This window comes from Elephas maximus, chromosome 18 (genome assembly GCF_024166365.1).
Source record: "Elephas maximus indicus isolate mEleMax1 chromosome 18, mEleMax1 primary haplotype, whole genome shotgun sequence".
NCBI classification, from domain to species: Eukaryota; Metazoa; Chordata; class Mammalia; order Proboscidea; family Elephantidae; genus Elephas; species Elephas maximus.
The window spans coordinates 12,099,758-12,121,809 of NC_064836.1; the positions used below are offsets into that span (position 1 = coordinate 12,099,758).

At 53.9% G+C, this 22,052-nt stretch overlaps 2 protein-coding genes across 7 annotated transcripts in view; one reads left to right on the forward strand and one right to left on the reverse strand.

The window, feature by feature from the left end:
- Positions 1-7,708, forward strand: part of ADORA1 (adenosine A1 receptor) — a 46,011-nt gene extending 38,303 nt beyond the window's left edge. For all 3 annotated transcript variants that reach the window (XM_049858079.1, XM_049858080.1, XM_049858078.1), the window contains one exon: positions 6,460-7,708. In XM_049858079.1, coding sequence (XP_049714036.1) covers positions 6,460-7,099 — 640 coding nt within the window. In that variant the 3' untranslated portion in view covers positions 7,100-7,708. The remainder of the gene's footprint in view (positions 1-6,459) is intronic.
- Positions 7,709-8,428: 720 nt separating this feature from the next.
- On the reverse strand, positions 8,429-21,994 carry MYBPH (myosin binding protein H). 4 transcript variants are annotated; one of them, XM_049858076.1, is made up of 12 exons: positions 20,669-21,994; positions 18,129-18,362; positions 17,892-18,026; positions 16,801-16,968; positions 14,047-14,135; positions 13,466-13,661; positions 13,153-13,292; positions 12,027-12,186; positions 10,255-10,391; positions 9,916-10,102; positions 9,539-9,597; positions 8,429-9,061 (listed from the first exon to the last, which is right to left on the reverse strand). In XM_049858076.1, exons 2-11 carry the CDS (start codon positions 18,337-18,339, stop codon positions 9,581-9,583), a joined length of 1,440 nt encoding a protein of 479 aa, XP_049714033.1. In that variant the 5' UTR covers positions 18,340-18,362; positions 20,669-21,994; the 3' UTR covers positions 8,429-9,061; positions 9,539-9,580. The 4 variants fall into 4 exon arrangements, with proteins under 4 accessions (XP_049714033.1, XP_049714032.1, XP_049714030.1 ...); XM_049858075.1 differs by having other exon boundaries at positions 18,129-18,419; XM_049858073.1 differs by having other exon boundaries at positions 18,129-20,225.
- Positions 21,995-22,052: the final 58 nt, after the last annotated feature.

Below are 22,052 nucleotides of genomic sequence, written 5' to 3' on the forward strand. Positions count from 1 at the left end.
GATGCAGCGCTGGAAGTGCTCACCCGTCTATGCCAAGAAGTTTGGAAGACAGCTATCTGGCGAACCTACTGGAAGAGGTCCATATTTATGCCTATTCCTAAGAAAGGTGATCCAACCAAATGTGGAAATTATGGAAGAATATCATTAATATCACACGCAAGCAAAATTTTGCTGAAGATCATTCAAAAGCGGCTGCAGGAGTACATCAACAGGGAACTGCCCGAAATTCAAACCGAATTTAGAAGGGGACGTGAAAACAGGGATATCACTGCTGATGTCAGATGAATCCTGGCTGAAAGCAGAGAATATCAGAAAGATGTTTACCTATGTTTTAATGACTATGCAAAGGCATTCAACTGTGTAGATCATAACAAATTGTGGATAACATTGCAAAGAATGGGAATTCTAGAACACTTAATGGTGCTCATGAGGAATCTGTACATGGATCAAGATGCAGTCGTTCTAACAGAACAAGGGGATACTGCGTGGTTTAAAGTTAGGAAAGGTGTGCGTCAGAGTTGTATCTTTTCACCATACCTATTCAATCTATATGCTGAGCAAATAATCAGAGAGGCTGGACTATATGAAGAAGAGCTTGGCATCAGGATTGGAGGGAGACTCATTAACCACCTGTGTTATGCAGATGACACAACCTTGCTTGCTGAAAGTGAAGAGGACTTGAAGAACTTACTGATGAAGATCAAAGACCAAAGCCTTCAGTGTGGATTGCACCTCAACATGAAGAAAACAAAGATCCTCACAACTGGGCCAATAAGCCACATCGTGATAAATGGAGAAAAGATTGAAGTTGTCAAGGATTTCATTTTACTTGGATCCACAATCAACACCCCTGGAAGCAGCAGTCAAGAAATCAAAAGACCCATTGCATTGGGCAAATCTGTTGCAAAAGACCCCTTTAAAGTGTTGAAAAGGAAAGATGTCACCTTGAAGACTAAGGTGCGCCTGACCCAAGCCATGGTGTTTTCAGTCACCTCATATGCATTCATATGCAGGACAATGAATAAGGAAGATGAAAGAAGAATTGACGCCTTTGAGTTGTGGTGTTGGCAAAGAATACTGAATATACCATGGACTGATAAAAGAACAAACAAACCTGTCTTGGAAGAAGTACAGCCAGAATGCCCCTTAGAAGCAAGGACGGCTAGACTGTGTCTCACATACTTTGGACATGTTGTCAGGAGGAATCAGTCCCTGGAGAAGAACATCATGGTTGGTAAAGTAGAGGGTCGGTGAAAAAGAGGAAGATCCTCAACAAGATGGTTGCAACAATGGGCTCGAGTATAGCAACAATTGTGAGGATGGTGCGCAACCGGGCAGTGTTTTGTTCTGTTGTGCATGGTGTTGCTATAAGTTGGAACTGACTCGATGACACCTAACAACAACAGCATTCTCTAATTTCCACCCCTAAAGTGAACTTACTCTTGCAGGAGCTGTGATATGAAATGCTTTTCTTTTCAGTCAGGACAGCTCTAGGCAACCCTGAGAAAGTCCACGGTGGCCCCACCCGCACCTCTTTCCTCAAGCTCTCCCTTCCTCTCTTAGGGTCTCTGCCACCCCATTACTGCAGGTACCCAATCTTTTCATGTTATCATCAGCAAGAAGAAGATATTGACTACTGAACTAATTCACACCATGGTGTTAGTGTTCCCTTGGCTTTAAAGATAACACAGAGAGAGGGTAATTATTATTATTTTTTTAATTGTACTTCAGATGGAGGTTTACAGAACAAACCAGTTTCTCATTAAACAGTTAGTACACACATTGTTCTATGACCTTGGTTAACAACCCCATGACATGTCAACACTCTCCCTTCTCAACCTTGGGTTCCCTATTACCAGCTTTCCTGTCCCCTCCTACCTTCTAGTCCCTTGCCCAGGGCTGGTGTGCCCCTTCAGTCTCGTTTGGTTTTATGGGCCTGTCCAATCATTGGTTGAAGGGTGAACAAGAGGGCAATTCTTAACCCAAGGAATGTCTCACCAGTGGTGGGATATTACGCTGTGGTTAGGGAGAATCTGGAGGTTGTGGGGGTTTCCTTGGTTCTTTTACTTACATCTTTGAGGAGCTGTATGCCCTGCTTGCCTTGTGGGCAGTCCCTACTTACCATTTTAATGTCTCTGTTCTGTTTTTCTCTTCCTCCCTTCTGAGACAGCACACTCCTGAGGCAGCCATCTCTCTGCCAGTCCCCAGCACAGCCCTGGGGGTGGAGAGGCCTTGGACTCCAACTTAGGGAGGGACATCCTCAAGTGTGGAGGTGCGTTCAATATGGCCTACCCTATTTGCGCCTCAGGTCTTGTAGCCTTTGCTTCTCTTTCCCACGTGTAGGGAGAAGGAAGTTTCTCCTCTGGCTCTGGGAGGCAGCCCTTCCTGTGAGAGCCTGCCCCCCCCCCCCGACTCCAGGCAAGGTCCTGGGTCCAGCCCTTTCCCACCAAGGAGAAAATAGCAAGAAAAACAGATGAGAACTGATACCCTAAGCCCCAGGGCCTGCTGGGACCTGGTCCTGGAGGAGCCCCAGGAAAGCTTTAACCCCAGGGGCTCCAGGCAGACAGGGTGAGGGGGGAGAAGGCAGGGGTGGTGGAAGACACCTCTGTAGTTAGAAGTTGCCTCCTCCCTCTGACCACCTGGGTCCCTGTCAGCATCCATCCCCTCTCTCAGGAGGTCATCATTGCCCAGCTGTGGGTCCTGGGCTAGACACCCACGCCCTGTCCTCAGGCTGGACAGCAACACCAGCAATCACCTCACCCATCTTCCTGTCTCTGGCAGTACCCTCTTTGAACAGGGTCAGTATGTTCCCATTTTAAAGCCCTTAGGTAAGAGATATTCCCAGTCTGCCAATCATCCCCACATCTGAACGACCCACAGTCAGCCTGGTGCTTGCCTGAAGGAGCACTGGTCTTGGATTCAGGAAACCCAGGGAAATTACTGCCCATTTGTAACCCTCGGGTTCCTCATCTGGGAAATTCCATTATCTGTGGTGCTCACCTCCCAGGGTGGTTACGGGGATTTCCTGAGACGTGAATGTAAAAGACTCTGTGAAGGATAAATGTGACATAAACGGTAGGTGTGATGGGCAGTGATGGGGATGCCTGGCCTCCTTCCTTCCTTTTGCAGCTGCAACCACATGTGGTCCTGGCGAGGGTTACCTGGAGCCCAGCCCCGCCCTGGCCTTGGGACAGCCATGGCAGTGCCCCTCAGCCTTCTGTTCTCTCCGCAGAATGCTGTGTGGCCCTTTGCTCTCTCCCCATAGACTCGTGGCCAGAACTTCTGAGAGGGCATGTGGGGTGCACACTGTCATCATCGGAACAAGACCTGAGCAAGAGGTTTTCATAGCCACCAGGCTGTGTTTGCTGAGCATCAGGAAATGCTGGAGTTTTCTCAGGTGTGAGTTTTTCGAGGGGCTCGGAAGGCCAAGAGCTCAGGCAAAGAATAACTACAATAGCACCTCCTATTGGTGGGGTAAGGAGCCCTGCTGGTGCACCAGTTAAGTGCTTGGCTGCTAACCAAAAGGTTGGCAGTTCAAACCCACCCAGCAGCTTTGTGAGAGAAAGACCTGGCGATATGCTTCTTTAAAGATTACAGCTTAAGAAATAGGATGGGGCAGTTGTACTTTGTCACATGGGGCTACTATATGAATCAGAATCAACTTGACAGCACCCAGCAACAGCAACACTGATAAGGTGTTTACAGAACATCTTAACGTTTGATCCTCACCCTCTGAAGCAGGTGCCACTGTCTCATTTCACAGAGAAGAAATTAATCTGTTAGGTTGCAGAACTGGAGCCTAAATTCAGGTCTTCTGACTAGCAGTGTATGCACCAAAAAAACTCCTCAAACCTGTTGCTGTTGAGTTGATTCCATCCTATGGTGACCCTGTGTGTTACAGAGTAGAACTACTCCACGGGATTTTCTTGACTGGGTGGGTTTGAACTGCCAACCTTTAGGTTAGCAGCCAGTCGCAAACTGCTTATGCCTCTCAGGCTCCACCAGACCCTGGTTACTCTGCTGAGGACCCAACAGTAGGGAATGGGCTTCAGTGACGGCAAGAGGGTGAGGATAAGGATTATATTTAAGGAAGAAGTTCAGTGAGGCGCAAGTGAACTGGCCAGCTTTCAAGGCTCTTTGGTTGTTTGTGAAAACAAGGATCCTACGAACACGAGGCGGGAGGAGCGCCACACAGAAAGGGCTGGAGTCAGCTGGGGCCCTCAGTTTCCCCAGGGAACGATGATGAGATCAGAAGTGAGGTTCCCAAGACCCTTCTAGTGCTCGTCTTCTAGGTGAGGTGGGTCGGAAGACAACTGGTTTCTCCACCTTTCAAACTATTCCCCTTCCCATCCCTGTAAAGCCTTCACGGAGCAGGTGGGCTTTGATGGAGGGGTCTAGGAGAGATGTTGTCCAGGTGAGAGGGCCCTTGAGAATCATCACAGTGAAGGAGAAACCTGCAGAACTACAGATAGTTGGGGCCTCCCGCTGGCACACCATGGGCCTCAGAAGCTATTGACGTGCTCAGAAGGGCGCCCCATCCATCTCAGAAGCTGCACACACACACACAAATACACACACACACACAAACTGGGCAGACTGCTGCCGCTGAGTCAGCTTCTCAGCAGAGCTGGATGGACCCCAGCCTGGGCACTCACACCATGGCAGTGTGCGGGCATAGGATGCGGTGTCTGCGGGCTGTTTTGATTTAAAGGAAGAGGGGAGCCCAGAGATATTGAAACCCTCAGCCCTCAGTGGGGTAAGGGGGAGGCCTGCAGCGCCTAGCTCCGTGGCCAGTGCCTTCTGGCCCGTGGGCAGCCTCGCCTATTTACTGCGTGCTGTACAGATGCTCTCAAAAGGCTGGAAAGCTCTGCTCCTGGACGTCATCCTGTTTATCTCCTTCAAAGTACCCAGCTCCTTCTAAATGCCTGGTTTATTTCCTTTCTTTTAAAGTGTTATCCGTCTCTTCACCCAAAATCAAAGCTACATAAAGGCAGGGACCTTTTATCTTATTCCCAGCACAGAGAGCAATGCCTGGCATGGAAAACACTTAATGTTTGCAGAGTGAACGCATAAATGCATTCAGGAGTGAATGAAAGGAAGCATCTAGCACGCAGCCACTGCTCAAGGAACATCAGTTTCCTTTCCTAAGAATCATTCCCGACTAGCTTGGGGTTGCAGAGCTGGTTCCTAGTGTCCTCGAGATCAGCCCCTCAGGTGTAAGTACTGTGCAGTGATTAGAGGGGTCAGGAGGGTAAAGATGGAGGTGGTGGATGGGGCAGTGCAGGGGAGCATGGGCCAGGGCCAGAAGAAGGGGAGCTGTGGGCAGGTAATGGCAGTTGTGTCATATGGCCTAAGGGAAGGGATGGTTGTTAATCACCTGGCTGTTTGGGTCAGTGTAGATGTGCGTTAGAAAGCACTGGGCAGAGCCGCCACCTTCTGTGTGGACTTGGACAGATCACTTGACTGTTCGAACGTCAGTTTCCTCATCTGTGAAATGGGCGCTCATTCTGCCAGTGCTTTCCTACGCCAGTGAAGTGATGATGAGATGTCTAGTGCGGATAGGCCAAGCACCCGTGAGCAATTGTAGGTGGCGCAGTGGTCAAGTGCGCAGCTGATAACTGAAAGGTTGGTGGTTTGAATCTACCAGCCACTCTGCGTGAGAAAGGTGAGATAGTCTGCCTCCATAAAGATTTACAGCCTTGGAAACATTGTGGGGCAGTTCTACTCTGTCCTACAGGGTCGCTATGGGTTGGAATCAACTTCACAGCAGTGGGTTTGGTTTGGTTTGGTTTAATCTTAATTAAGAAGTCCCTAGTAGTGGATGGAGCCCTGATGGCACAGTGGTTAAAGCACTCAGTTGCTAACTGAAAGGTTGGCGGTTTGAACCCACCAGCTGCTCTGTGGGAGAAGGATGTGGCAGTCTGTTTCTGAAAAGATTTACAGCCTTGGAAATCCTATGGGCAAGTTGCTATGAGTCAGAATTGACTCGATGGCAGTGGATTTGGGTTTGGGTTTTGGGGTAGTGTAAACAGTTAACAGGCTTGGCTGCTGTCTGAAAGCTTGTGCTTTAGGTTCACCCAGAGGCACCTTGGAAGAAAGGCCTGGTGACCTACTTCTGAAAAATCAGCCACTGAAAACCCCATGGAGCACAGTTCTACTCAGAGACACATGGGGTCGCTGTGAGTTGGAGTTGACTCTATGGCAACCAGTGTTTTAATGTTTATTGAAACTCCTAAAGGAGAGCCTTGTTATTTTCTGTTACTGTTTTTGTTATCCCTAACCAGGTTTCCTTCCTCTGCAGGAGAAGCATCGCAAGATCTGGCCTAAGTCTTAGATCCTGAAGACTCGGCTGCCTAGATATGCACCTCCCAACTCACGGGGCCCTGGGGTGGGGAGGGCCTTCTCCTAGAGACCACAGGGGTGGGGTCGCTGCTCTAACTCTGCCCTCCTCTCGCTCAGGTACAAGACGGTGGTGACCCCCCGGAGGGCCGCAGTGGCCATTGCCGGCTGCTGGATCCTCTCCTTTGTGGTGGGCCTGACCCCTATGTTTGGCTGGAACAACCTGAGCCAGGTGAGACAGGACTGGGTGGCAAACGGCAGTGTGGGCGAGCCTGTGATCAAGTGTGAGTTTGAGAAGGTCATCAGCATGGAGTACATGGTCTACTTCAACTTCTTCGTCTGGGTGCTGCCCCCGCTGCTCCTCATGGTCCTCATCTACCTGGAGGTCTTCTACCTGATCCGCAAGCAGCTCAACAAGAAGGTGTCGACCTCCTCCGGCGACCCGCAGAAGTACTATGGGAAGGAGTTGAAGATCGCCAAGTCGCTGGCCCTCATCCTCTTCCTCTTCGCCCTCAGCTGGCTGCCCCTGCATGTCCTGAACTGCATCACCCTCTTCTGCCCCTCCTGCCACAAGCCCAGCATCCTCATCTACGTCGCCATCTTCCTCACGCATGGCAACTCAGCCATGAACCCCATAGTCTATGCCTTCCGCATCCACAAGTTCCGAGTAACCTTCCTTAAGATCTGGAACGACCATTTCCGCTGCCAGCCTGCACCCCCCATTGAGGAGGACCTTCCGGAAGAGAGGCCAGGTGACTAGACTGCACCACCTGCCCCCACCAGCCCCTCGTCCAGTGTGTCTCAGCCTGGTTCCCACCTCCCCACTCTCCCACTGGACCCCCAGCCTTCCCCAGCTTAGCTGTGGGGTGTGGGTGCAGGGGGGAGGTGGTGCTGAAGAGATGCCCACGGCACAGGGGCCCTTCCACAAGGAGCTAGTAATTGCTCTGCACCTCTGGGCCCTGGAGGAAGGGCAGACCTGGGGAAGGAGCCAGGCACCCTGAGGGGAGAAGGGAGGTGGCATAAGCCTCCCCACCTGCCTGACCCATGAGTAGTCCCAGGCTTCAGGGCCAGGCAGGCCCCAGGGAGACTGTAAAGGAGCCATCAGGGTGGGAAGAGGGTGCTGGGGTGTTGGTGGTGCAGCCATGGGACCAAGCTTAAGGAGAGGATTCCCTCTAAGATGAAGGGAAACAGGGGAAGGTCTTGGCCTTGCTTTCTCTCTTCTTCTATAGGAGAAGGTGGCCAGAAGCAGCTAAGGGGCAGGAGACAAGGAACTCAGTCCCTACCTCCGAGGACTCAGCTCCCCACCCTGCTGGGTGCCTACTCTCCTCACCCTGGAGGGGCCCAGAATTGACTAGGGAGTGGCAGAAAGAGTGGGTCCAGAAATCATTCCAACATTTGCTTTATTCTCCACCAGCTCTTGGACCGTGGGTGGGTACTTGGAGTGGTGCCCAGAAGGTCCCTCCTTTAGTCCTGGGGAGTGTGGAGTGGAGGATGTGGGCCTCAAACATCCTCCAGGCGGCAGCACTGAGCCCTCAGTCTTGCAGTGAGTGTCCCAAGGAGGTGCCTGGAGTGTAACTACCTGCCATCTCAGCTCCACCAGCCCAATGAGGAGCCTGGACTGTCCTAGGGGACACCTATCTCTGCTTCCTCTGGCCAAATGGAGAGGAGCCTCCCATATGTGCCAATCTTGGGAACATGCTGCCTGCCTGGGGAGGGGGTGCAGGAGGGGAAGGTCTGCCTCCAGAGATTCCCAGTGCGACCATAGGCACCCCTAGGATGAGGTGTGACAGACAGGCCCAGCCCAGAGGAGACCACCCTGGGAGTGTGAGTGGGGCAGTCTTGCTGGCACTTGGTGCTCCTGGCACTGAGCACAGTTTTCAGGGGCTTCTGAAGAGCGGTTGCAGAATCTGGGCCTTTAGGACATCTGGGGGAGGCTCACCCCACCCCCTGCAAGCCTGGAGCCTCTTGTATACAGGAGGGTGGGGGGCCTGGTTGTCACAGTGACTGGGTTCTGAGCGTGAATTCCAGGCCCTTTCCTCTCTCAGAGCTGGGGTCTTCCCTGGCTCCCTTGGGGGGCCGTGTGACTAATAAAAGACTGTGAACCTTCCAGGAGAGCAGGCTGCTGGCTACACCCACCCGCTGTTGGAGGGCAACAAGACAACCCTGGCAGAGAGGAAGCCATGGTGGGGGCCAGGGGAGCTGCTGGGGTGGGGGAGATGTGGAGGTGTTCGGAGCTAGGAAGGCTCCAGAGGGGTGTCTGTTCCTATAGTGATGCACTCGGGGTAGCAAGATCCTGAAAAATCACAGCATGTCAGGAAAACCCTCATGACATCTGAGACCCCACCCACTGGCATCTTCCTCAGGTTGATGCATTTGACACCCCCCTCGTGGTGACACAGTGCCTCTTCCCTTGCGACGATGCTCCCTGTCACAGAGGCCCCCGCACTGTACACCACACATCTTTATTGGGGTGCTTCTCACCAGCGCACAGCTCTCTGTTGGGGTGCTTGAATCTTGGCACCTTCCAGGCCCCCCTTGTGCCAGCGGAGGCTGGCTGGGGCCTGCCAGGCCCACTCCTGGCTACTGGGCCCCAGACTGTTGGGGAGGGAGGCCAGGCTGCAGAGAGCTGCTCCATCAGCCATCTCTATGGAAATGGGAGTTATGGGCATCTGTGGAGTTTGATTCTGGGCCTCAGAGGCTGGGCCCCTCAGGTCTGCAGCACCTGACAGAGAACACGTCTTCTGAGCCCCTGACATCAGAAGAGGTGCAGATGAGGGAGGGGAGGGCAGTACCCCTCTTCTCTTCCTAGGCCCCCCAGGGGCCCAATGCCCAGGCCTGAACACCAGCTCCTCAACTCCAGGATACTTCCTTCCTTCCTTCTCCAGAGCCTCAGGGCCCCACAGAGGAGAGGCTGTCTCCTGTTCTGATGAGTGGCCCTTGCCCTAGGTCACTCAGAGCCAGGACTAGACCCCTAACTCAAATTTGTCCACTAAGCCACCCCCCTGCCAGGTCTCACCAGGGTCACCAGCCCGACAGCCTCCCGTGCGTGTCTCTTGAACAAGCCCAGAGCTGCATGTGTGTTAGTTGTCTGTGACTTGTACCCAGACCTGAGTACCCCGCCCTCCCCAGCCCCTGTTTGCAGGCCTCTCTGCCTTGGTACCACCCCCCGAGGGAGCAGAGGGGTGGCCCACCCACTCACCTTCATCCTCGCCATAGCCACTGCCTCTGCCTCGGTCGCTCTTCAGTGCGTGGCTGATGCTGTAAGAGATCTGCAGGTTAGAGCTCTGCATCCTGCGGGGCGGGGGCAGGGGAATAAGACAGGGTGACAGTGACATGCCCTCACTGTGGCCATTTATTGTTGGTCCCCAGGGCTGACTTCACTACCTCCTTCCCCATGTTGGGCCATGCTCCCCCTTGGAAGTCCTTTGGACAGCCTGACTTCCATCTTTACTAGCCCGTCAGTCGTGCCTGGGTTTTCAGTGCTCAGCCCTGTCTAGTCCACCTTCTAGAGGTGGTGCCTCATGTTCTCCTGTTCATGGGAGGGCCCCTAAGAAGCGACCCTCCTCCAGCTCTCACCTTTGACCTCCAGACGGCAGTCCACAGATGCCTCCCCCAGCACGTTGATGGCCTTGCAGGTGTAGACACCAGAATCGAAAGGACTGGGCTTGCGGATCTCCAGGGTGCAGACACCTTGCTCGGAGAGGGCCCGGTATTTGGGGTCCCCTTGGATGTCCATCTTGTTTTTCATCCAGATGATCTTGGGCTGGGAGAACAGAGAGGAGGGCTGGGAAGGTTGTGGGCTGGGACCGGGCACTTGAAGGCTCAGATGTAGGTGGAGATGACTGGGAGGATTCCTCAACCGGCTGTCACCCCCGACCCCACCAGCCCAGGGCACAGCGAGCCTGGCCCCCTCACCTTGGGTGATGCTCGGACACTGCAGAACAGCTGAGTGCTGTAGCCAGGGGTGGAGGTGTGGTCAGCCAGGGGCTGGGTAAATGAAGGGGCTTCTGAAAAGTCTCGCTCAATAAAACCTTTAGATTTGGCAGCAATATCTGGGTTTAGAGGAGAAAGCGGGGTCAAGCAGTGAATTTGAGGCTACAGGAGTGGAGGAGGCCTCTTAGGACTAGCCTCATCCATTTTCCTAAAATAATCACCATAGCTTACATCTATCCATCACTGGATCTGCACAGCGGGCCTCTGTCATCGTCTGATAGATAAGAAACTCAGCCCCTGAGTGGGTGAGTGATTTGCCCAGTATCAGTGAGTCTGGGGCTTGAGAAATGGGAGGTCGCAGGAGGACTGTGGCTTTCTGGGCAAAGAGCTGGTGGTCTGGGGAAGATCTTAACATCCTGTGGGGCAGGAGCTGATCAATTGCATCCTCGCCCCTATCCTCTGGAGAACAGCCCCAGGACACCAGATTCCTGAGGTCTTTGGGAAGCAACCAACCAGCCAGTTGCCACAGAATCAACCCCGACTCAGAGCGACCCTGTGTGTGTCAGAGTAGAACTGTGCTCCACAGGATTTTTATGGCTGACTTTTGGCAATAAATCACTAAGCCTTTCTTCTGAGGTAACTCTGGGTGGACCGAACCTCTAGCCTTTCAGTTAGCAGCGGAGCGTGTTAACCATTTACAGCACCCAGGGACTCCTCGGGAGCACTGCACGGGCAATTTGTGGAAACTTAGAGAAACGGCTCCCTGGGTGGCGCAAACGGTTAAGTCCTTGACTACTAACTGAAAGGTTGGCAGTTCAAGATCACCCAGAGGTAGCTCAGGAGACAGGTCCGGTGATCTGCTTCTGCAAGGCCACAACCTTGAGGCTCTATGGAGCAGTTCTACTCTGCACACGTGGGGTCACCCGGAGTAACAACAACAAAGAGAGAGACAGTCTCAAAGAGGTATTGCTTCAAAGATAGCTGAGACCATGCCTAGGTCGGTGGGAGAGGTGAGCTGAGAAAGGAGAGGGTAGAAAACTAGCAAGATGAGATGATCTCGGCAGAGGGTGGAGATCAGCAACCCAGAGATCTCACATTTCGTTTTTGTCTTCAGAGACATTGCTGACTTTCCTTTTTTAAACAACATTTTCTTCTTAATTCTGTGCAGCCCAGGCTGGTGTTAAAGACTGTGCCTTCCTGAGCCACCTCTGACTCCGAGTTGGGGAGGGCCTGGTAGCATTCGGGGTGACAGGGAAAAAGGGCTCAGAAGTTAACATGTGATGCAAAAGGGTCGGTCAGGTGCTTGGGCAGAGACAGTAAACACCCATATCTCTCTGTCCATCTGTGTGGTGTTCCATTAGGGCCGTGAGGCTTGGGATTTTAGCAAAGTTGCCAGAGTCCACCTCTCCACTTGCACACTGCCCTTCAGAGTTCCCTTGGGACACTGTGCATGAGACCCAGTGACCACTAAGATGTTGGCAGGCAGGCAAGCAGCTTTAAAATAAGTACACGGCCTCCTGAGGGGGCCACTCAGCACACAGTTTGCTCTGAGGTGTTTGTGAAAACCGATCCGCCACATCTATTACGTTACAGTGCGAATGTGCACGTGCAGAGCTATGGGGCGGGTGTGGGAAGCAGAGCACGTTTCCAGGAGAAAGCACCAAAAATAGCCCGGAGAGAGGGGTGGAAAGAAGACAGTTCCGGAGGCGGCATGGTCAGCCCTGGCTCCGTTTTGGGTGCGGGCCCAGACCCACCTGCCTTCTTGATGTGGGCCAGCTCCTTGGTGACGGCGGCTGAGGTGCTGAGTCCACACTGGTTTTCTGAGAAGACCCTGAAGGAGTACGTGTTGCCGACGATGAGGTTGGAGATGGTGCAGGTGGTCGGGTGGTAGCGCTCCAGCACTGTGAACCATTGCTGCAGGACCCCATCCCGTTAGCCTCACCTCCCTGCTGGCCTGGCAGCCTTTCCCTCAGATGGGCCATTCCACCACCACCCCCTTGTAATCCTGGGGGGCTGAGCTGTCCAGCTTTTGCCCTGAGGGACTTTAAATTGGGATGAGGGGCTGCTGGGTCACTCACATGACCTCTCTGGGGTTCTCAGAATTCTAGAGCCTTACTACTCAAAGGGAGCCTGGTGGGGCAGTGGTTAAGTACTCAGCTGCTAACTGCAAGGTCAGCGGTTGGAACCTACCAGCTCCGCAGGAGAAAGTCTGCTTCTGCAAAGATAACAGCCCTTGAAACCCTATGGGGGCAGTTTTACCCTGTCCTATAGGGTCGCTATGAGTCGGAACCAACTTGACTGGCAACTCAAAGTGTGGCCCATGGACCGCAACCTCAGCGTCACCTGGGAGCTTACTAGAAATGCAGGATCTCAGCCCCTATTCTGGACCGACTGAATCAGAATCTGTTATTTCAACAAGATCTGCCGGGGATTCAGGTGCACTTGAAGGTTTCGGAGGCACTGCTCCAGAGCAGTGGCTGAAACAGTTGATGCAAACTGTGAAGCACTCAACTACTAACTGGAAGGCTGGTGGTTGGAACCTGCCCAGGGGCAAATCAGAAGACAGCCCTGGCAATCTGCTTCCGAAAGGTCACAGCCTTGAAAATCCTATGGAGTACCTCTACGCTGTACACAAGGGGTCGCCATGAGTTGGAACCGACTTGAGGGCAACTAACAACAAAGAGAGCTTGAAAGGCTTCTGAGAGCCCAGGCCAGCCCCACTTGCAGTCTTGATAAGGAAACTGAGGCCCAGAGAGGGAAAGGGTCTTGACAAAAGCCACACAGGGAGTCAGGTTAGGGAAAGTTAGACCAGGACTGGGTCCGTAGATTCAGTCCTCTGATCCCACTCAGCACCCCAGCCTCCAACACAGCTGGCCTCACCCCTGTCTTTTTGTCTGCCTTCTGTACAGTGTAGCCCAGGAGCTCTGTGTTGCCCGTGTCCTGGGGCGGTGTCCACTCAAGGGCAGCGTTGCAGCCCCAGACATCCAGTAGCCTGATGCTGCTAGGGGGGCCAGGTTGCTCTGCAGGACCAGAGTGTGAGGGGGAGCGGGGTTAAGGCAGGGCCTTGCCACAGAGTTCCCACCCCTAAGACTTGGATCCTGTTACTCCTCTGGCCTGCTCCCATCAGCCCTCAGCACTGGGCTAGGAGATGGGCGCTCCCCAGAGAGGCAGCTCTCCCTCCGTGGCCCCATACCGATCACCAGGATGTCAATGGCTGCCTTGGCCTCCAGGCCTTCCAGCTGCAACGTGAGCTCATAGCGGCCTGAGTCGGAGCGCTGGGCTTTGCGGATGAAGAGGATGGAGTCTTGGTCCCCGGTGCGCACAGTGGCCTGCCGGCTGTCCAGGGCCTGGCCGTTGTGGGTCCATGAGGCCTGAGGCCGGGGCTTCCCCTGAGAGGGAGGAACTCTCAGGCTGGGTGCAGGGAGGTGCTGGTGCCCCATGCCCACCCAATCAGGAGTCTCTGAGGCTGTGCCCAGGGCAGCCTGTCCCACTGGCCCTTCCCAGGAGGCACAGCAGAGGCACATCACAGGCAGTGCCCAGAGCCATGTCCCCAGAGGTGTCCAGCCCTGGGAGACCACCTGCCCTGTCCTTGGGCTAGAGAATCACAAATGAGTCATGTGTGTGGCTTGGGGAGAATAAGGTGGTCTTGATAGGTTCCCAGTGGACACTCATGGGGATCCCAGCCTTTCCTGGACCCCCTGACATACCTCAGATGGGGGTCCATATATCTACTCCTGAGAGTAGGCTCTTACCCTTGGCAGGAGGCTCACCCACCTGGAAAGGGATTTGCAGGTTGACCGCCTCTCCCACCTGGCGGATGTAGGTCTGACGAAGGTGGCGGGGGACACGGATCTTGGGGGCCTCTGTATCAAAGTCAGAGTCTAGGCTTAGCATAGCAGAGGGGTAGTTTGTCAGGGGCTTCTGAGTTGGGGGAGGGGACAGCTGATGAGGGTTGTTGGCCTGGCAGGAGAGCCCCTGGGTGTGTTTGGCCATCTGGGGCTGCTTCCTTGTGAGAAGGGCAAAGCTCACTCTTGAGGTCCAGGGCCCTGAACCCTTTAAGGTCCTTGGGGACCAGAGAGCCAGGAGGCCCCAGGGAAGGCATGGCTCCGTGGTGGTGTGAACCGATAAGCATCTCATGCATTCGCTTGGCGCCTCCACCCTGCCTGGCTGGAATTTTCCCTGCAGCCCTGGCATTCCCAAACTCCAGATGGACCTGCCTGGCTCCCTGGCTCCCCCTGGTGGAGAGCAGGTGCTGCACCTGCTGGGACTGCATTCCTGAGGCAGGGAAGCAATGCTGTCTTCCTCCTAATCCAGTAGCCCCTACCCGCCACACCTACCATCTCATGCCCCACGAGCTTCAGAGACGCCCCTGGGAGGCCCTGACACTCATTTCTCTCTCTCCAGATCGTATTGGGAGAATTAGGATCTCTCTCTTTTTGGGTTGGGCTCTTCTTAAAGGAAACCCTGGTGGCGTAGTGGTTAAGTGCAACGGCTGCTAACCAAAAGGTCGGCAGTTCAAATCCACCAGGTGCTCCTTGGAAACTTTGTGGGGCAGTTCTACTCTGTCCTACAGGGTTGCTATGAGTCAGAATTGACTCGATGGCAACAGGTTTTGGTTTTAGGTTTTCTCTTCTTAAATGAGGCCAGAGCAGACGTAACTCCCTCTTCCTCTGTCACCCTTCCCATGGTCTTTCCATCTCCCAGTTGAGAAGTCCTTCCTGAAGCATTACTTCAAGCCCCTGCTATGGTAGGGAACCTATTTCCTGACCACCACCTAATCAGGTGCACCCACTGGAGCCGCTGGGCATTCCAAGGGAAGCAGTAGCTGACACTGCCCTGTCCCCAAGCCTCCTCAGACAGGGACTGGGGCTGGGGCTGGGGACTGAGGCTCCTTAGTGGCAAACAGGTGGCAGCAGCTGGCACACAGGACGGAGGAGGAGGAGACAGTGAGAAGGAACACTGTGTCTCCGAGGATTAGATGTGCAGGCACTTGGCTTTGGAAGTGTCAGGTGTGGAACGCTCCAGGGGCAGCTGCAGGGGGCCAGGAATGCTTGGCAGGTCCAGATGGCCAAGGAGGGACAGCTGAGCAGCTGAGGATTCTGGGCATGGCCCCCGCCCTGCCCTACCCGTGAGGAGGGCCTGGCTGCTCCCCACTTGCTCACAGCCTCCTCCCCCTCTTCTCTCCAGGAAATCCCCTTCTTTTCTGCCAGAGGAGTTTTTATGGAGAAGTGGGTGCAGAGGCTGGCCAACTCCTTCAGTCTGGGGCCTCTGACAAAAGGGCCCAGCAGAAGAAGGTCCAGGACCCTCCCAGATCACAGCCATTGAGACCATAATGAAGCTGCCAGGCTGGGTGTCACCCAGACTGAAAGTATGGGAATGTTCTTGGGTTTGAAAACCACTAGACGACACTCCACTGAGGCCTGGGGAACTGGATGTGGGCATGAATGGTCTTGAGAGGGAGTCAGGTTCTGCCATTCAAAGCCTGGGTGACCTTTAGGGAGTCCCTGGGCCCCATGGGTTATGTTTTTTTTACCTGTAAGGTGAAGTGCTTGGCTTGGATGGACTAGCTGTGATAGTCTACAATTCTAAGGTCCCTAACTCAATGGCTCCCACGTCTCTCAGGCCTCAGAGTTGAGAGAGATTTTCTTGAATCCAAACTTGACTCCTCCTATGGCCATGAAGACCCCCCTTTCTACAGGCCTTGCCCAGAGCTGTGGGGTTCTCCCCCAGCCTCTGCCAGGAACCAGCCGTCGCCTTGATGGGGGAGCAAGAAGGAAGGTGGAGAAGGCCTCAGGCACCTGCTTGCCTGTGTCTCTCTTCACCCTGGGGCCCTGGACTGTCCCCAGAGACCTCAGATCAGACCAAATGACTCACTGCCATTAACAGACTGAAACCTGATCAGCCCTGGGAGAGAACAGGGGTAGGACTTCGGCTAATGCACCCTGCAAATAGAAATATTAGCAACTGGGGCAGCAGCTGGCCTCCTGGGTCTCCAGCGTGGCCCTGCCCTCGGGGACAGGGAAACCTTCACAGGCCTTTTGCAGGCCTTCTTTTTCCTCCCATCAGGGACATGGTACAACAAGGGGTGAGCAAATCCCCATATTGGGAGAACCTGGATCTCAGGCCATATCAAATGAGCAGCAAGTGGCCAGAAAATGAATTCCCGAGGCTGCAGGAGAGATTAAGATTAGGTAGGAGGAACAGTGGGCTCTTAGCACTGGGACCCTGAGTCTGGTTTCCGGGGGGTGTTTGAGCTTTCATTTCTGGGGATCAGGGAGCTCCTCCCACAATGTTTGGGGGCTTGACCACTCATGGAGATGGCCCCTTTGACCTCTAGAGGCCCCTTACTGCTGGAGCACCTGGGACTTTCTTAAGGCAACGTGGGGAAGGCATGAGCCTTGTGTGTATGAATGTGGGATGAGGGAATCGCTGCCCAGTGCCCTCTGTCATTGGCCTTGGTTTCTCCAGCCATCAGTTAAGGTGTCTGGGAAGGGCTGGGGCACAGGGGGTGAAAGGACAGGCTTTTACCAATGATCTCTTGGATGTGGATAGGCTGGTCCAACACAGCCGGTGGGCCGGCCCCCGCGGAGCTGACCGCAGCCACGCGCAGGAAGAATTTGTCTCCTAGAGCCAGGTTCCGCATGGTCTGCTGGGTCACCATCATGGGCCGGGCGTTCACAGGCACCCACTCTGAGGCTGAGGGAAATGAGAGAGTGTGAGATCTTGGCCTGCATGACCATGGGCACCAGGCCATGGGCCACTTGTAACAGGGCTTCCTTTTCTTCTTGCTGGTGATTGGAAAAAGCTGGCTTCTCTCTCTGGGCCTTATTTCCTCCAGTCTTTGCTTCATCACTGTCAAGTAGCATTAAAGGCACCTGATCTTAGATCCTAGCTATCCCCTGGAGTCACAGCCAGACATGGGGTTGCTGAAGCCCAGAGAGTGTTCGACGCATTTGCAAAGCCACACAGCAAGGTAGGGGCACAGACAAGAGGCCAGACTGAACTTGGCTGCCATGGAGTTGGCCAGAATGCCCCCCTTTCTCCTCATTGCCTCTCACGGTCTCCCCTCCACCCCTAGCTTCTCTACCCTCCATCTCATGCCCTGTCTTCCCCAAGCAGGGTGCTCTGAGATTTGGCTCCTCCTTTTTTTTTTTTTAACTCCTCATCAGAGTACAGCCCCAGTGCCCCTGGCCCTTCTCTCTCTGTTACTCAGAGGCTCCCAGGAGCTGGAGGACCAGGGAGCTCCTGAGGTCATTTCGGACATCCCCCTGCCTTTCAAAATACATCAGTGGAACAGGGGCAGATTAACCAGTAAGCAAGGTACACACAGGCTTACTTGTGTTTACTTATTAATCTGTAGTGTGCAGTTTCACATGGGTTTCACCTCATCCTTGATACAGTGAAAAACAGGTCAAATTGTACACTACAGATGAGTAAGTAAGAAAGCACAAGTAAGCCCGTGTGTACCTTGCTCGTTGGAAAATCTGTCCCTGGGTGGAGTAAAGGGACCACCTCACATGTCACCCCCAGACTGGCCAACTGCAGGGTCTAGGGACGTGTCCCTGCACCCCTCAAGCCCATCTCCCCTGGATGTTTGCAGGGCTTAGCCCAGTGCGCACCTCCCTCTTCGCAGAGCTCCAGCACATAGCCCTGCAGCCCCAGTCTCCCAAGCTTCTCCGGGGGCTCCCAGCTCACAGTCACCGAGCTGTCGCTCACATCCTCCACAGTCAGCCGCAATGGGGCACTGGGAACATCTGAGGGAGAAGCCAGAGTGAGACCAAGGGTTCAAGGTGCAGACCTCCCCCCTCCCCCACCACACCAGGCTCCCCTCCTCCACCTGCCCCGTCTCTCATCACCTTCGCTTGGGGGTACAGGCTTAGCAGCTGTGGGGGCTTCTGGGGCAGGTGCCTCGGTGACAGGCTCCTGTGGCTGGGGAGCCTGCTCCTCCCTGGGGGGCTCTGGTGCTGCCACTTCTCTGGAAGCCTCTGGGGTGGGCACCTTGGTAGGCTCAGAAGCTGATTCCTCTGGACCACCAGCGGGGGCCTCGTAGGTGGCTTTTCCTGTCATTGCTGCGTTGACTGAGGGTCAGGCTGCAGTGCACAGGGGTTGGCAGTGCAGGGTCTGGGCCTCCAGGGTGCCTGGGACACCTAGGTCCAGGCATATATAGTCTAGGGCTGCCCCACCCCCAGCCAAATTATTCCCAGCCGTGGGGTCAGGTCAGGCAGGGGGGCTGGGGGATGGGGAGGTGGCTAGGCCAGGAATAGCTCTGGGGGAGGAACCACAGGGCCCCTGGAGGAGCACGCTACCTCCTCCATCACCCAATTGGGTCTTGGCAGCCAGGGTGTTGGTGCCCAGATGGGGGGAGGGCACAGATGAGTGAGATGGGACGTTGCTGGGGGCCTGTGCCAGGGGTCAGGGCCATGGGAGAGAGTGTTCATCTAAAAAATGAGCCCAGATCAGACTCGGTGTGTTTGGCTTCTACGGCCACTTGTGCCCAGGCCTTCTTAGACTGAGTGCTGGGCCCAGGCAGTCTGAAACAACCTTCTCTGAGGAGCACCCCTGGTTTTGCCCCAGGGTCCCTCACTTCCCCATCCCCACATTTCGTGGGGTTCTCTCTCATGTTGGGTGAGGTCAAGAGCACTACAGAGGGGGGAAATGGGATGCCCAAGGCAGGGTTGGCTGGAGAAAAGCCCTCCAGAAATGGGACTCCAGGGAAGAAGACTTCTGAGTAATGCTTTTGTGAGTGAGGCTTTGAGAACCCAGCCCCCTCTATCTCTGCTCTGGACCTCAGTGTTCTCATCAATCACAGAGAACAGGGTGCACAGCCTGCTAGCCCTAGGGAGTACAGCAAAGTCATAAGGCAGATCGAGAAGAAACCCCAGAGGAGGACAGTGCTCTGAAACTTCTAGACTCTTTGAAGTAGAAGGTGGGCTTGGACATTTGCAGTGGGGGATATGAGGCAGGTATGACCCAAATTTTCCTCACTGATTCAGTGATTTATTCCTTCATTCAATAAAACTTGAAGTCTGGTAATAATTTAAAAGCCTGGAAACACAATGTATTTGGGAGGAAGCCAGCAACAAGACCTCTCATTGCTGGTGGGAGTGCTTACTGGAACAACCATTTTGGAAAAAGTAAGACAATATCTAATAAAGTTGAAAATGTGCATACCCTCTGACCCAGCAGTTCTGTTCCTGGAGACACACACACACCAGTAGAGAAATCCTCACGTATGTGTCCCAGGAGACATATAGTTTATAATAGCCAAAATCTGGGGGAAAACAACTCTCCATCAACCGTGGAATGGGTAATAACTGTGGAGTAGCTATGCAACTATAAAGCAAAATACGGAATAAAATGAACTAACTTCAGCCACACACAATAAATAACACAGATGATCTTGCAGACACGATGGTGAGCAAAGAAAGCAAGACACACTGACATGCCTATGGTGTAATTACAGCTACGTTAAATTCAGAAACAGGCCAAACCAAGCTCTCTTCATTAAGGTACATCCAAAGATGGTGAGACCGTAAGGGAAAGCACAAACAGGTTATCTCAAAAGTCAGCAGAGCGCTGCCTCTAGGCCCAGGGTCAGGGATGTATGTGATTGTGCTGGCTTCCGGGGTGCTATTGATGTCTTATTTCTTGCCCTGGGTGGTGGTTACACAAGTTTTCACTTTATAACAGTTCTTTAAATGCAACAGACCCACCTTATGCACCCTTTAGCATGTGTGCAGTGCAGTATTGTCGTTAGCTACTTTTGAGTCAACCATGTGTTACAGAGTAGAACTGCTCCATAGGGTTTTCTTGGCTGTGATCTTTATGGAAGCAGTCTGCCAGGCCTGTCTTCCACGGAGCCACTGGGTGGGTTACAACTGTCAACCTTTAGGTCCGCAGCTGATCACAAACTGCTTGCACCATCCAGCCTCCTCGCATGTATGATTTATCCACTATTTTAAAACAAATAAAAAAACTTGTAATGAGCAGCAGGTCTGGGCTACGTCCTCAGCCCGAGTAGGGGGTACACTGGCTGCCTCTCACCCCTGGCCGTTGAGTGGGGGAGTGGCAGTGGACGACCTGGGGAACCCCGGGGTCCAGTCCTGCCTGGGGGCCCGTGCCCTCTGCGAGGTAACTCAGTGTCCTGCTGGGCAGGGAGCAGGCCCTGGAGACGCGATCCCCATCCCAGTCTGACTCTGCAGCTATAAGCAAATGTGACTAACCATGCAGGACCCTGAGTCAGCCCTGGGGAGCCTGTCCCAGGCGGGGGAGGGGAAGGGTGCCTGGAGGGGGGTGGGGGTGGGGCTACCCAGGAGGGCTCCCAGCCACTGAGGTTTCAAAGCCCCTGTGGGGTGGGGTGGGCAGTGGGCAGGGATTAGGGAATGCTTGATCCTACCTGCCAGCAGTGAAATGCCTGTTTCCACCGGAGACCCTGGCCAAGTTCTCACTTTCTTCGCCTTTAGCAGGACTGTGACCTTGGGATCGGTTGCCTCTGGTCAGCTCCAGCTGGTTCAGATTTCAGGGCAGCCACCTCACCTATACCTCAAACCAGGGTCATGAGCCATCAGGCCAAGTCACAGATCACCCAAACATCAAGGAACCCAGAGGGAAGTTCTCTTTGGTTTTGGAACAAGTGCCTGGACTCTCTTAGGCTTAAGGCATATCCAGGAGCACAGGAGTTCACAGAAACTGGTGAGAGGCCCTCCAGTCACAAGGGCTGGGAGACAGATTGGTCTTCACGCCCATCCTGCCCCATCCCATCCCCCCCACTTCATGTGTCAGGCCACCTGAGCGAAGGTGCCTTGGCCTCTGCAGAGACTGTCACAGGAGTGAGGGCTGAGTGTCCTGTTTCCCTCCAGAGGGCGGTGCTGGAACTGCCGGTCGATTTCAGCCCAGCAATGGTAAGGTCAGGAGCTGCCTGGCATTGATTGGGTTGTTGTTAGCTGCTGTCAAGTCGATTTTGACTCATGGCAACTCCATGTGCATCAGAGTAGAATTATACTCCATAAGGTTTTCAAGGTCATGGACTTTCAGAAGCAGATTGTCAATCCTGTCTTCTGAGGGGCTCTGAGTGGATTTGAACTGCCAAACTTTCGTCTAGTAGTCAAGCACTTAACCATTTGCACCACCTGGGGACTCCTGGCACTGGGAGTGTCTCTCAAGTGCCCTGCAGACAATTCAGCCCTGGGAGGAGGGTGGGGGGGATGCATGAGATGCCCTCTGCTTTCCTTCTGGCCCTGAGAGTCCAGGGGTCAGGGCTTCTACCACCTTCTGGGGGAACGGAGGAGATGAAGAGATTGAGTTAAAGGGCTTCCTTCCCAGCACCTGCTGGGCTTCAGAAGCAGAAAAGTTTTCTTTCAATAAGGAACTTAATTAGGAAGCTAAAGACAATGATTTTAAGATCTGCAAGGCCACCAGCCCTCTTGAGTTAAGTTCAAGGCATATGAGGCTGAGGGTGCTGGCCTCCTGCTGGGGCTTGCCTGGGAACCATAGACACATGGTGGCTTCACCCTCTGCAAACTCAGGCCACCATGCCTCAGAGAGAGGAATCCAGGAGAGGTGGGGGAGGTGAGTCCAGCAAGTCCAGGGAGGCCACAAAGATGGACTGAAGCAAGTGCCACACGTTGTTAAGCTTTTGTACTTTATTGAGCAGCTGTGGAATTAGGAAAGGGAAGTGGGATGGGAGACATGATTATGTTCCTGGGGAAAGGCTTCAAGTTGGGCTTTGCATAGAGTATAATTAGCATGGGCCCGGCTTCTTGTAAGGTGTCTAGCTATTT